The following is a 15,159-nucleotide window of genomic DNA, read 5'->3' as shown; positions in this document are numbered from 1 at the left end:
TCTCCTTTTTCTTTTCTTCATTCCTACAAAAGTTTTATACCAGGAAAATGAAAGCTTACCTTGTTTCTAATTTCAGAATCTTTCTTTCCCTGTCCCCAGTTCCAAAAACTCTCCCTCTTGACTCTGCCAAACCCCCTGGTCAGAGATGTTCTGTGACTCTTCTTTACCAATATATGACCTGGCACCTCCCTGGGGGAAAATTGGTCAGTCTTGGTACAAGTCAATAGTATGGGTCCTAGGGGAAAAGACCTCCCGACTCAGAATGAGTTTTAGAGCTTTCCTGAACCACCTATAGGAAAAGACATAGATCAAAGGATTGCATGCTGAGTTGAAGTAAGCAAACCAGATGAAGATATCAAAGACTAGAGGTGGGGTGATGAAGTTGAGGAGGCTGTCCACCAAGGTATCAACAGTGAATGGTAGCCAGCACAGGAGGTAAATGCCCACTGCTATCCCCAGAGTCTTTGCTGCTTTCCTCTCTCGTTTAGAGGCCCCGATCTGACTCGAAGAGGTGCCCGTGCCCTTGCTCATGGTGCTGATCTGCTGGGCCTGCCTCTTGGCCACAATGAAGATCTTCGTATACAGGCTAATCATAATGACACAGGGGAAGAAGAACATAGGAAAGTTCAACCAGCCCCAGAATTTATTGAACAGCAGCTGGCAGCTGCCCACACAAGGCATCTCATCCAATAACATGCCCAGTTCTTTCTCCACCACATCGGTGTAGAGGAAGAAGGCAGTGTATGCTGCAGGAAGCCCCCAGCCCACCACTATGTATCTGAATGCCACCTTGACAGTGAATTTGGTAGGATAAAGCAAGGGGTTGCAGATGGCACAATGGCGATCAATAGAAATGAAACACAGGTGGAAAATGGAGGTGAGGCAGAAGAGCGTGTCAAGGTATGTATGCAACCTGCAGAGGAAGTCCCCAAAGAACCAGCAGCTCTCTACCGATCGAACTGTGCTGAATGGAAGCACTAGGAACCCAAGGAACATGTCAGCCAGTGCAAGGGAGAGCAGCAAGAAATTAGTAGGAGTATGAAGGGCTTTAAAATAGGACACAACAAACACCACAAGCAGGTTCCCCAGGACAGTAATCAACATACCTATGGCACAGGCCAGGTATATAATCAGCTGGACACCCAAAGGATGCAAGGTTCGAGCACAAGACCCATTCACCTGATAGCATAAAGTTACAAGCTGATCTTCAGAACGAAGTTCCTGGAGAGTTCTCATTTTTGGCTTCTCCGCTGAGTTGCAGAACCTGAAAATCCAGCCCTCACTCCTCATCCGGGAGTGCTGCTTTGTCTGTAAAATAAATCAGAGAAAGGGACTAGTTTCTCAATTGCATTTGAATAACAAAGGTGTCTCGGAATAAGGGAGCTTTTTACTCGGTTTAAAAGGAAAGTGATTTGGGGTTATAATGCAAATACCAAGAAAAAGTCAAGATCTGCCTTCCTCCTGGGCTAGATAAGTAGAATGTTGCTCAGTTAGGAAAAAAGAACCCTGTGAAAATCACAGTAGGAATATTAGACCTGATTTAGATTCCGTATTCCAATTCCAAACAAGGAGTCGTAACTTTTTCCTTTTTTTTTTTTTTAACTAAATCAGTACTTGGTAAACAAGTTCCAGACTCACCATTTGAGAAATTAGTGAGGTTGATTCTTAAAGGATCACGTTCAGAGGTTTCATTGGACAAATATGTCAACTGCTACTAAACCCATTTTAATTCCCCCCAACAATTAAAGGATTAGAGAACACACTGGTATGATTTCTATTCACAATGCACGATTTCCAAATCCCGCACTTTGCTAGGATTTTCAGACTTTGAAGTTTTGCTAAGATTAAGGCAGGAAATACAGATTAATCCATCCTGGAGCAGGGGGACGAAATCCTAAATAGATGGAACCGACGACTTCAATATTCTTCTTGTTCTAATACTTACTGAGGTGAAAATAGCGACCATTACTTCGGAAGAGTCTTTCCTGCATTCGGCGAGGTCTGTCACATTGTGAATTCCTTTTTGGGGCTCTGCTTTGATCAATAGGTGAAATTCGTTCATGAATTTATACTTCAGTAGAAAATCGCTCCTACCATATGGCGTATGGTATCCAATGAGCACCACAGAGGGTCTCGAAGGAATTCCTTTCCAGGATACACTTTCTGCCTATCTAGGTTCAGGTGTTTAAGAATCAAAAAATCCCAGTACAACATAAACATCAAGTGCCCAAACAACTCAAGTTGGAATTCATCTTTGCCTAGTTTAGTTTCAGGGCAATTCACGTGCCTTTTTTTTTCCCTTTTTTCCATTTGTGGACAGTCACTCATACATAAATTTCTGTTCAGGAAGAATTCAAGGCATAAAGCCTAGAAGTCTCTGCTTTTCCCCAAATGATGATTTTTTTTTTTAATAACTAGTACTTCAAGAGAAAACAGGCTTTAAATGGATGCATAATTATGGAGAAATAGTGGGAAAGGAAACTGAATATTTCAAGACAAAGACTAATGAATTTCTAAAACTGTATAAATTTCTCAAGCAGGAGAATCCACTCTGTCCAAAATAGAGAGATAATTAGCAAATTCTAACTAAGAAGAACACAGGAAAGATGATCAGCAAAATTTAACACAATCGAACCATAAAATAACAATTTAAAAGTAGGGAATATTTAAACCTCCCTAATAATTAAACCTGTCATTGCTTTTCATAATGTTTGACTATAATAAGAATCTTAGTCCTCACAATTAAGAATGATCTTAATTTACAATCCTCATTTGGAATACAAGGAAAACAAGATACAGTGGAAGTAAAATAAGGAAATAATTTTGAAAGCTGGAATTTAGAAATAAAGAATAAACCTCTGTTATGGTCCATTTTCTAAGTATTAAAGGAGCTGTGAAGCTAGAAGATATCTTGAAGATCATAAAATTCAATCCTCTCATTTTTATTATATCTTTTTATTAATCATTTTTATTTTTCATACCAGCCTTTTCTCAATATACGGTATTACCAAAGAGCATTACCCTCCCCCCTCTCAACCGTACTGAATCTTAGTTGTAAGAATCTTAAAAAAAAAAAAAAGTTAAGTAAAACTACAAAACAGAATTGCCTTCATGATCAATCTCCCCTATGCTGATTGGATAATCAACCGCTCTACTGAGTGGACAAAAAGTGTGTTTCATCATCTATTCTGCAGGACCAAAACTGGTCACTTTAATTGATCAGAATTTAACTATCTTTTAATGTTTTCATTTGCATTATTATAGTTATTTTGTATATTGTACTCCTTGTTTTATTTACTTTAAATTTACTTTATTTACTTTAAACCCCCAATTTATCCTGTATATATCTTGTTTGTACATATTCGTTTGTTTGCATTTTGTCTACTCCATTATCCTGGGTATTTCTTGAGAGCAGAGACTTTTTTTTTATTTTCTTTGTATACAGAGCACTAAGTACAGTCCTTGACACATAGTAAGTGCTTAATGATTAATAAATACTACTTGTTGACTGGATGACTAGTAAGAGGTATATGAAAAGTTTCCATTTTTAAAAAGTTTGGAGCCACCTTCCATTTCAACTTGGTTCCAACTTTCATAAAAGAAAATTAAGCAAAAAACCACATTAATTATGGAACCCTAAAATTACAAGCTACTTGACAGAGTTATTAGTTGAAACCTAACTGTTATATTTGTTTCTCTGGGGCCTAGCAATTCCCAATGTTGCCCATTAAGATGTCAGTGACATCATTGGCTTATCTTGTGGGAACACTTAGCCCAGAAATTTCCCTAGATCTATTCCCTCAAGTCTTTCTTCTGTACTCTTTAGAGTTGTAAGTATCTAGGAAGACTGAATTATATATTTAAACATAAGAGCACCTGTTCTTTCATACTCTGAATCAATTATTTCTTTTAATTTCAATTAAAAATTTCATTTTAGGGACTCCTATAAATTGATATGTGGAATGTTACAAGATCCAAATGTTCGTTTTTAATTCTATAAGAACACTATATGACCCTTTCATTCTGAATTTTTAACCTTTCCCTTTCCCTTCCAGTATGTTCTATGGAGCCCCTTTCCACTTAATGAAGTAATTTTTTAAAACTTTTGAAGAAACAAATACAGAACTTTTTTTTAATCATTTAAGTGATAAAGTTCTTAGGAGTTACATTATGACTATAATATTCCCAGGAGTTTTAATTTTGGGATTTCTTTCAGGAGGTTCAAGTAGATTATTTCAATTTCTATATTATCCTTTGGGTCTAAGATATTGGGGTGATTTTCCTTGATAATTTCAAGGAATTGTTACTTAAAATCATTCAATTTCATTAACCATTAATGAAAGAACAATAGGCTCCAGATGCAAGTATGAGAGTTCCAAGTTCGAGTTCTACCATGAGCTATGATTTAAGTGGGGAGGGGGGAGTCATTTCATATACTTGGGCTTCAGTTTTAACATCTGTAAAATGAAAGAGTTCATAAGATCATAGATGTAGAATTCAAGAGGATCTTACAGGTCATCTGGGCTAAGTCTCTCGTTTTTGCTGATAAAGAGACTGCAACAAAAAATGTGACTTGTTGGAGAATTGTCCAGGATCACACAGGTAGCAGGTGATAGAGTCAGAATTCAAACCCAGGTCCTCAGATTCCAAATCCAATCTTTTTTTCCACTTCAACTAATGCTTGAATTAAAATGTTATGTGAGACAGGCTTTTTAGTGAAAGATAGTCTCTAAAAAGGAAGAATGATGGCTATTAGAAAACAAGAAGAACACAGGAAATCAGAAGGGATTTGTGACTATGATTTCTGGAAGCATCTTTCAGATCTAATTGTAACAATCCTATGATCTAGATTCTTGGCCTAATTCTGCCTCTTGCTAGCTCTGTAACCATAAGGAAAAAATGAATCTCCCAGAGCCTATCTCCTTATCCATAATTTGGGAATGGTAATATTTGTCCTTTCTAATTCCTTATGAAGACAGATAAGATCATATAGTGTGGGATCAGGATGCTAGGCCTTCTAGATTCTGGTCTTATCTACTTATTTGTTTATTCATTCATTCATTTTTAAATGTATGCATTCATTTATTAATTCTAGCTCTAAATCTATATACATGATTCTATGATGCAAAAACTATGCTGAATATAATTTATTATTTCTTTGATGATGTGAGTGATGAGGCACAGAATCATCATTCATTCAACAAAATTATTTGATACCTAGAAGGATACAAATGAGATGTAGCCCCAAAGCCTTAATTATGATTGCTTAGTACATATGGCAGCTAGGTGGTGCAGTGGATGGAGTGCTGGGCCTGAAGTCAGGAAGACTCATTTTCCTGAGGTCAAATCCAGCTGCAGATACTTACTAACTGCGTGACTCTGGGCAAATCACTTAACCCTGTTTGCCTCAGTTTCCTCATCTGTAAAATGAGCTGGAGAAAGAAATGGCAAGCTTCTCTAGTATCTTTGCCAAGAAAACTCCAAATGGGACCATGAAGAGTTAGACACAACTAACAACAAGGAGTAAAAACATGCAATGAGAAGATATTTGAATTAATAAAAGGCCAGAAATCTGAGGGCTTACAAATGTATTGCTTGTAACTCATTGGAGGCCTTCTTCCCACTGAACCTCTTTGTAAATTAAGGAACTTTTACAAAGATTCGAGCAGTCAAGAGAATTCATTGAATGAGTAAACATTTTCACTAGTTTTGCAAGTAGACAGAATTGTCAGCTTTTATAAAAGGGAATAGAAGAAATGGTCCCTCTTCTCAAAGAGCTTAAAATCCAACTATGAAAGTCTTCCCTATGCGTACTGGAAATTTTTTCTCCATTGACAGGATAATTGTTCTCCCACATAATTAGGAACTACTAAAAAAAAAAAAAAGCTGGTGAAAACCTGCAGTTACTTCCAGGCCACTGGATTCTCCTCAAACAGGACAGTGTTAAGAAGGTACATTTTGCTTAGCCTTTCCCTTACAGGTTGACCTATATTTTCTCTTTCATCACATTTTTCCATTTTTTTCCCTTAAGTTTCTATCTATGTTGATCCAAAGTTTCATTTTTTCCTGTATTCATTCAATAGCTATTTATTGAAGTCATTATTTGGTGTAAGGCACTATGCCAAGTATTGTAGGTAGTAGTATAAACTCAATTTATTTTTTAAATTTTTTATTAATTTATTTTGATTTATCAATAATCACTTCCATATGCTTTTGAGTTTAAAATTTTTCTCCCCCTTCCACCCCACCACTCTCCCCAAGACGGCACACAGTCTGATATAGGCTATACATTTACATTCATATTAAACATATTTTCACATTCACTGTTGTAAGCAGAAATTAAAACCAATAGGAGGAACCACCAGAAAGAGGAAACAAAACTCAACAGAAGAGAAAAAAAAAATAACAATTTGGCTTCCATAGTTCCTTGTTTGAGTGTGGATAGCATTTTCCATCACAAGGCCTCTGGAGATGTCTTAGATCCTTGTATTGCCAGGAAGGGTTAAGTTTATCAATATTAGTCATCACACAATGTGGCTGTTATTGTGTACAACATTCTCTTGGTTCTGCTCACTTCACTCAGCATCAGACCAAATGAGTCTTTCCAGGTTTTTCTGAAGTCAGCTTGTTCATCATTTCTTATAGAACAATAGTATTCCATCACATTTATAAACCACAACTTGCTCAGCCATTCCCCAATTGATGGGCATCCTCTCAATTTCCAATTCTTTGCCACCACAAAAAGAGCTGCTATGAATATTTTTGTACATGTAGGTCCTTTTCCCATTTGTGTGATCTCTTTGGGATATAGCCCTAGAAGTGCTATTGCTGGGTCAAAGGGTATGCCCATTTTTATAGCCCTTTGGGCATAGTTCCAAATTGCTCTCCAAAATGGTTGGATCATTTCACAACTCCACCAACAATGCATTAGGGTTCCAATTTTACCACATCCTCTCCAACATTTATCATTTTCCTGTTTTGTCATGTTGGCCATTCTGATAGGTGTGATGTGGTACCTCAGAGTTGTTTTGATTTGCATTTCTCTAATCAATAGTGATTTAGAACATTTTTTCATATGACTATAGATGGCTTTAATTTCTTCATCTGAGAACTGTCTGCTCATATCCTTTGACCACTTATCAATTGGGGAATGGCTTGTATTCTTATAAATTTGACTTAATTCTCTATATATTTTAGAAATGAGGCCCTTATCAGAGAGACTGGTTGTAAAAATTCTTTCCCAATTTTCTACCTTCCTTCTAATCTTAGTTGCATTGGCTTTGTTTGTGCAAAAACTTTTCAATTTAATGTAATCAAAATTATCTATTTTGCTTTTTGTAATGTTCTCTATCTCCTGTTTGGTTATGAATTCTTCTGTTCTCCATAGATCTGACAGGTAAACTATTCCTTGCTCTCTCGGTTTGCTTATGGTATCAGCCTTTATATCTAAATCATGTACCCATTTTGACTTTATTTTGGTATATGGTATGAGATTTTGGTCTATGCCTAGTTTCTGCCATACTCTTTTCCAGTTTTCCCAGAAGTTTTTTTTTTCAAAGAGTGGGTTCTTATTCCAGAAGCTGGGGTCTTTGGGTTAATCAAATAATACATTACTATAGTCATTGACTACTGTGTCTTGCATACTTAACCTATTCCACTGATCCACCACTCTATTCCTTAGCCAGTACCAAGCAGTTTTGATGATTGATGCTTTATAATACAATTTAAGATCTGGAATGGCTAGGCCACCTTCCCCTGCATTTCTTTTCGTTAGTTCTCTTGATATTCTGAACCTTTTGTTCTTCCAAATGAACCTTGTTATTATTTTTTCTAACTCTATAAAATAATTTTTTGGTAGTTTGATTGGTGTGGCACTGAATAAGTAAATTAGCTTAGGTAGAATTGTCATTTTTATTATATTAACTCGGCCTACCCATGAGCAACTGATGTTTTTCCAAGTATTTAGATCTGATTTTATTTGCGTGAAAAGTGTTTTGAAATTGTGTTCATAGAATTCCTGGGTTTGTTTTGGGAGGTAGACTCCTAAATATTTTATAATGTCTGCAGTAAGTTTAAATGGAATTTCTCTTTCTATCTCTTGCTGTTGGGCTTTGTTGGTAATATATAGAAATGCCGATGATTTATGTGGGTTTATTTTATAGCCTGCAACTTTGCTAAAGTTATTTATTATTTCAAGTAGTTTTTTACTTGATTCTCTGGGATTCTCTAAGTATAACATCACGTCATCTGCAAAGAGTGATAGCTTTGTTTCTTCTTTGCCTATTCTAATGCCTTCAGTGTCTTTTTTCTCCTCTTATCGCTAAAGCTAACATTTCCAGTACTATGCTGAATAACAGTGGTGATAATGGACATCCTTGTTTCACCCCTGATCTTATTGGAAATGCTTCTAGCTTGTCCCCATTACTAGCTTGTCCCCAATCCCCATTGATCCAAAGTTTCAATTTTTCCTGTATTCATTCAATAGCTATTTATTGAAGTCATATTTGGTGTAAGGCATTATGCCAAGTATTGTAGGTAGTAGTATAAACTCAATTTAAAAACATATCCCTGAAGGATGCATGTTGTCTTAAAAAACCATAAAATAACTCCTATGTTGTTTTGCACTTTTACTTATTTTGTTAAACATTTCCCAATTACATTCTAATCTGGTTCCAACTGAGCTCAGGAGTTTAGCGAACTGTTTGTAGCAGCAGCCTTGAGTTTGACACTTCTGCAATAGGGGATATGAAGATGAATTAGTTGTGAACTTACCTTCAAGGAATTTATAGTTGAGTAATGGAGATGACATATAGCTAAGCAACTCCAATAACAGGCAGTCAAATTGCAAATGTTGTGAATAATCAGAGAAGGAAGAAAACACCTTTAGCTATAAGAGTATTCAGGAAGGCTTCATGGAGGAACTGGCATTTGAGCTGGGTCTCAAAATATTCCAGTGTTCCAGTTTTCCCAGCAGTTTTATCAAACAAAAAGTTTTTTCTTGGGTAATTTCTATTTTTCACTTTATTAAACATTGGGTCATTGAATTCTACTGTTTCCCATTTCCTTTGTCTAGTATATTCCATTGATCTTTTTTTTAATTAATACCAAATGTTTTTCATGACTGCTGCTTTATAACACAGTTTGAGGTCTGGAAGTTCTATTCTTCCTTTATCCCTATTTTTATTGATATCCTAGTGTCATAGTTGTTGAAAGGTATAGATGAGTGGAAGGTATTCCAAGAAGAGGGAATAGCAGTCACACAATGGAGTCCAGAAAGTAAGAAAGCATAGTTGCAAAATGGAAAGTGATTGAGCTTGGCTGGGACATAAAGTATATGAAGGGGAATAATGGATTAGAAAAACAGGTTAGGGCCTAACTGGAGGTGGTTGAAGGAAGAGATGGGGTATCAAGTGCCAGAAGAATAGGAAGTAGGTAACTGAAAGTGGTTAAGCAAGGGATTTGCACAAGCAACTGAGTTGTATAATGGATAGATGTTGGCCTTGAATTCAAGGAGATCTGAGTTCAGCGTCAGCCTTCAGACACTTACTAGCTGTGTGACCCTGGGAAAGGCACTTACCCTCCCAGCCTCTGTGTCATCACCTGTAAAATAAGTGTAATAATAGCACCTGCCTTTCAGAGTTGTTGTGAGAGCAAAGTGAGGTCATATTTTTAAAGTGCTTCGCAAACCTTAATGACTCTATAAAGCAAGCTATGATGATGGTGGTGAAATGCTTCCCAGGATTACTGCCACAGCAGTGTGGAGTATAGATTAGAGAGAGAGTAGAAACAGGAGTCAAGCAGACCAGTTAGAAGACATTATTATTACAGAAATTATATATACATATATATAGCTGTAGTCTTTACATATATGTGTCTTTATATATGTATGTATGTATATATAAACTGTCTTTTCAGTTCAACTGAAATAAAGTTTCTTCTGAAATAAAAAAGTTATGTCTGAAATACTTTTCAGACTTCTCTGAAGGGAAAAAAAACTGTAAGGAATTAATTAGGCTTCTGAGGAAACAAATCCCTCTCTTTAGAATTCATTTCTTCCTTTCTCATAGTGTAGACCCCTTTCTTTTAGAAAAAATATTTATAGGTCAAGAACAAAATTAGCTTTTATTTTTTATTTTATTTTTATTTAATTTAGAATTATATATTTATATGTTATATTTATTAATGTATTGGTTTTATATAATTTATGCATTATATATAATTTACAATACATTATATTTATATATCATTATGTAAATATGTAGTTATATATTTATATAATGTATTAATTTATATTAGAAATAATTTAACTAAATTAAGGGCCTGAAAATGAAAGAAGGTTGCTAGTCTAATTCAGCACCTCTGGTTAAGCTAAGACCACCTATTATCTTTCCCAGGAGAGATAAGGTTACTGACCAAGGAGAGGAAGTGTAATGATTAATTCAGTTGTCTCAGGGGTGGGCAGCCTTGAAGGGAAAGATAGTTAAGGGATTGAATAATTTTAGGAGAATGATTCCCTAAAATTGACTATAGTTTGGGATTACAGAAGTAAAATGTTAACTTTTATTTACCAAGAGCAATGTAAACTATGTTTTTGTCATATTATGAAGTCATATTTCTTTGTTGAAGATTGCTATAAATGTTACTTTAAAATGCTCTGTATGACAGAGATATCCAAGATCAGGAAGGCACTATGCCAGTTTAGATGTTTTTCACTCTAATCCAGAAATGATTTGATTTAAGATGATGTTGAATTAATACAAATTATTTTTGTTACAGACTTGTACTTAGTCGCCATTAATTATTTTTTCTTTGATATTGCAATAGCCCAGGCAAAAATTAACCAAGGGCCTAAGCAAGGGTAAAGACAAGGGGAATGAAAAGGAAGGATTAGATTAAAAGTACATGGTGAAGGCAGAATCAACAGAATTTGGCAACTGGGTGAAGCAAAGATGACTATCAAATTTTGAAACTGGGTTAAGGACTTAAGAAAATGATAATGTCATTGAAAGAAAAATGTAAGTTAAGAAATGTTTGGTTGTTTTAGATACATTGAATTTGGTTGGCTGTCCTTTTGTAGATGGGTGCCTGAACTGAAGAAAGAGGTCAGAGCTGGAGATAGTAAATCTCATTCATTCTCAAAGGCAAACGCTGAAATTGTGAGAGTGGATAAGATTACCAAGAAAGAAATAATTTAGAGAGCATGTAAGAAATCATGACAAAACTTTGAGGTACATTCACAAATAGGGCACAGAGTGGAAGATGAATCAATACAGAAAAGTGGGAGGAAGTGATTAGAGAGATCACCTATTTTCTAAAGGAGTTTACAATATAGCAGGAGAGAGAAAATATGTGCTCAAAACACTTATAAAAGTTAGCAAATGAGAATTGGCATTCAAAATTACCCATTGTTTTCTCCTGGACTCCCTTAATTACCCCACAAATCAGTCAAGATGGATAGCACACTGCAAAATCAACCAATTTTTTGCATTCAATAAAACATGTTATCAGAGCATTCAGAACCTCAAGAGAGTTTCTCTGGAGAAATATTTCAAAATAACTTTGAATCAGGATCAACCTAAGGAGAAATTGGGAAATAGAGGCCCCTAGCATCTACTTTCTCCTTTCTTTCTCCACTCAAAGTTACCCCCTTTTATGCAAACTATCACCACTGTTCTCAAAGATCCTCTTCATATCAAACTGTCTTCTAAGGAATGACTTAGGAAAACTCATTCGCATGAAGGTATAAGCTTGGTTTAGTCCAGGGGAGGGGGGGAAAGGGGTAGGAGAGGGAACTCTGAGGTTTTGACCTGGATCTGCCATTTACTAGCTATCTAATTTAGAGTCTCTATTTTCAGTTTCTTCATCTTTAAGAAAAGAATAGGGGAGGGGCAACTAACTGTGTGACTGTGGGCAAGTCACTTAACCCTATTGCCTAGCCCCCCCCCAAAAAAGAATAGGGGTGGGGCAGGATTTAATCAAGGTGAATTCTAAGGATTTGGCCAGTTCTACTCTTCTTCAACAATAAGGGATATTTATGTTTTAACAGAAGCCAAAACCCTTGTTTGGCTTAAGTCAGGAAGATGAATGTTTAATTCTGGAATTTGAGAATAAGGGAGTCCTGTGGAATAAAAGAGTGGTAGAATGCATCAAAAGGAAGAGAAGCCTTTCCATAACTCCAGAAATTACATCACATAATTGGATATTTATTTTGCCTACTCAAAAGACCAGTCCATCAAAGAGAGGCAACATGGTAGAATGGAAAGAACACAGGATTAGGAATCAGAACATTTAGCTTCTTGACCTGTCTCTGCCACCAGCCAGCAGTTCAGCACTGGACACATCACTTCTCTTCCTGGACCATATCTTCAAACAGTGGAGATGGTGAGGAAGAGGGGGAAACTAAGGAGAAGGTTGGACCAAATATTATTTAAAGTCCCTTCCAGTTCTGACCTTCTATAGTGACTGGTATTTTTGAGATATTATATAATTTTTCCTACAGGCAACAAAAGCATGTGACAGACAATCATTGATTCCTAGATGAGGAGAGAGTAGTAGACATTTAACTTGCCCTTCTATCCACATGAGGGGATGATTTTCATCAGAGAAGAATCATGGGAAAATCTATGCATCACCTAAGTATGTATAGGGAATAGACTGAGAGTTGATGAATCTGGGTGGAAGATCATTCCAGTAATTTTAAACTTCATACAAAACCAAGGATAAAACATCCCATAAATGATTGGATTGAAGGTGGAATTGAAGTAGACCAGCCAGCTGAAGGCATTGTATAGATCTTCAGGGGTGGCAAAGTTAATTTAAGGATCTGTGATGATGAGGACAAAATATGGCAGCCAGCACAGGGTAAATACCCCCATGACTATACTCTAAGTTTTGTTGGCCTTGCTTTCTTTCTTAGACAAAGCTTTCTCTCTTGCTTTTCCATGAGCTTGCTTAAAATTCAGAAGGATGTCAATCTGCTTGGCATGTTTCCTGGCTACAGAAAATGTGTGTATATAAACTCCCACCATTACTGTACCAGGGAGGAAAAAAGATATGAACAATGACAATGTCTCCCAAAATTTGTTAAATATTAGCGTACATAGACCCTCATTGTCAATTGCTTCCATAAACTTTTCAGCATCAATGCCAAAGGCAAAGAAGATAGGGACAGACCAGCTGATGAACAAAAAGACCTGGATCACTGAGATGGTGATTTTGATGACATAGTGTAAGGGATCACCCACAGCAAAGTAGCTGTCCACCGAGATGAAACAGATGAAAAATGGAGGTGATGCTGAGCATAATGTCAAAACTTCTGTGTACTCTACAAAAGAGCCTTCCAAAATACCAGCAAGCCTTAATGGACCTGATCGTGCTTAAGGGCATCACAATAAAAGTCATCAGAAATTCTGTTATTGCCATGGAGAGGATCAGGAAGTTGGTTGGAGAATGGAGCTGCTTGAAGTGGGAGACGGAGATGATGACCACCAAGTTTCCAAGCATCATCACTACTATGGCACCTATCATGACCATGTACATTACCCAAACACTAACTACAATCCTTACTTGCCTAGGACAGGAATTATTAACAAAGTCAAAGCAATATTGTACTTCTATTGGGTTCCAGAGGTCAGGAGAATTCATCATTGACATTGCACAGAGGAGTTTTCTTTTAGAAACTACAGGAGGTCCATTTCCATTTCTGAGAAGAAAAGGATGGGAAGAGAGAAAATAAACATCATCGCAGAATGTTATTTTGATCATGCATTCTACAATACTTCTGGCACTTTCAGACCCATTTTGCATCTTACTATTGACCAGAGAAAAATAGAAAAATTAACTTCTAAATGACAGTCAAATATAATCTGAGTTACATAATTTACAACTATGAGGGTTATTCAGCAGATGGATGACCAGTCATTGGAAATCATGTAAACTAAGTTTTAGGATGTTCAATGAATGTTCTTCAGTTAGATTGTCCTTTAATGATATTCCACTCCTCATCTCTATACTTTTGCAATAGGTGTCTCCCTCCCCATTCCCCCCACTCCTCCATTTAGAATGCATTCCCTCTTCACTCCTAACTTTCTTCAAAGGTCAACTTAAATACCACCTCTTACATGAAGTCTTTCTTGATTCCCCTCTTTATGTCTACCCCATACCCAAATTACTTTGTATTTTCTTTGGATATATTTTGTCCTTATTGATATGTATATATTATTTCCCACAACAGAATGTGAACTGCTTGAGAGTAAGAGCCTTTTCATCTCTATTTTTATATCCCTACCAAAAGACCTAGCACCTAGAAAAGTTTCTAGTATAGAGCAAGTGATTTACAAATATTTGTTGATTTATACCACTTTCTGGGCCCTATTATCTTAAGAAGTACACTTAAGACCAGAAAAATATTTATTAATTGATTGATTAAAATAGCTGTTAGTCAATAATAAATACCTACCGTGTGCCAGATGCAGTGTTAATTGCCAATGATGCAAAAGAAACAAAAGATAGTTCTTGTCCTCAAGGAGCTTACAATGCAATGGAGGAGAGATCAACATAAGAGGAGGACTTTAAATAAGACAAGACATAAACAAAGATGTGCAAAATCTATATACAGGAAAAATAGCAAATATTTAAAAGAGGGAAGGCACTAGAATTAAAAAGGGGTTAAAAAAGGACTTCCTTTAAAAAACAGGATTTTAGTTAGGACTTTTTTTTTGCCATTTCCCACCCAGAAAGAAATAAAAAACTTGAAAGAGGACTAAGGATAAAGCTTCAGTGAATCAGACGGAAGGCTTTTGAACTGTGAAAAGTCAAGAGCAAGGAAGACAGAGAAAAATTGCAAATGGAACTCTGTGGTTCTACATACTTGGTGTTACTTAATGCTCCAAAGTCATTATTGTCACAGGAACATAGACTTATAGGTTAAGTTGAAAGAGATCCCAGTAATCATCTAGTCCAATGCTGTTATTTTACAAATGATTAAATTGGGGCACAAAGAAATGACATAACTTGCCCAAAGCCTAGAATAGGAGGTCTTCTTGTTCTTGTTCTTATTCTTGTTCTCCTCCTCCTCCTCCTCCTCCTCCTCCTCCTTCTCCTCCTCCTTCTTCTTCTTCTTCTTCTTCTTCTTCTTCTTCTTCTTCTTCTTCTTCTTCT

At 36.3% G+C, this 15,159-nt stretch overlaps 1 protein-coding gene and 1 pseudogene across 1 annotated transcript; both read right to left on the bottom strand.

Annotated features, from left to right (window-relative positions):
• Positions 1 to 204: 204 nt before the first annotated feature.
• On the bottom strand, positions 205 to 1,236 carry TAAR5 (trace amine associated receptor 5). Its single transcript, XM_027850604.1, has one exon. It carries the CDS (start codon positions 1,234 to 1,236, stop codon positions 205 to 207), a length of 1,032 nt encoding a protein of 343 aa, XP_027706405.1.
• An 11,579-nt stretch (positions 1,237 to 12,815) lies between these two features.
• Positions 12,816 to 13,644, bottom strand: LOC114034853 (annotated as a pseudogene).
• Between the last annotated feature and the right edge of the window lie 1,515 nt (positions 13,645 to 15,159).

The sequence above is a fragment of the Vombatus ursinus genome, unplaced genomic scaffold (genome assembly GCF_900497805.2).
Source record: "Vombatus ursinus unplaced genomic scaffold, bare-nosed wombat genome assembly UNPS02009132.1, whole genome shotgun sequence".
Taxonomy (NCBI): Eukaryota; Metazoa; Chordata; class Mammalia; order Diprotodontia; family Vombatidae; genus Vombatus; species Vombatus ursinus.
The sequence above is the reverse complement of the archived record's forward strand: the minus strand, read 5'-3'. Positions and strand labels throughout refer to the sequence as shown.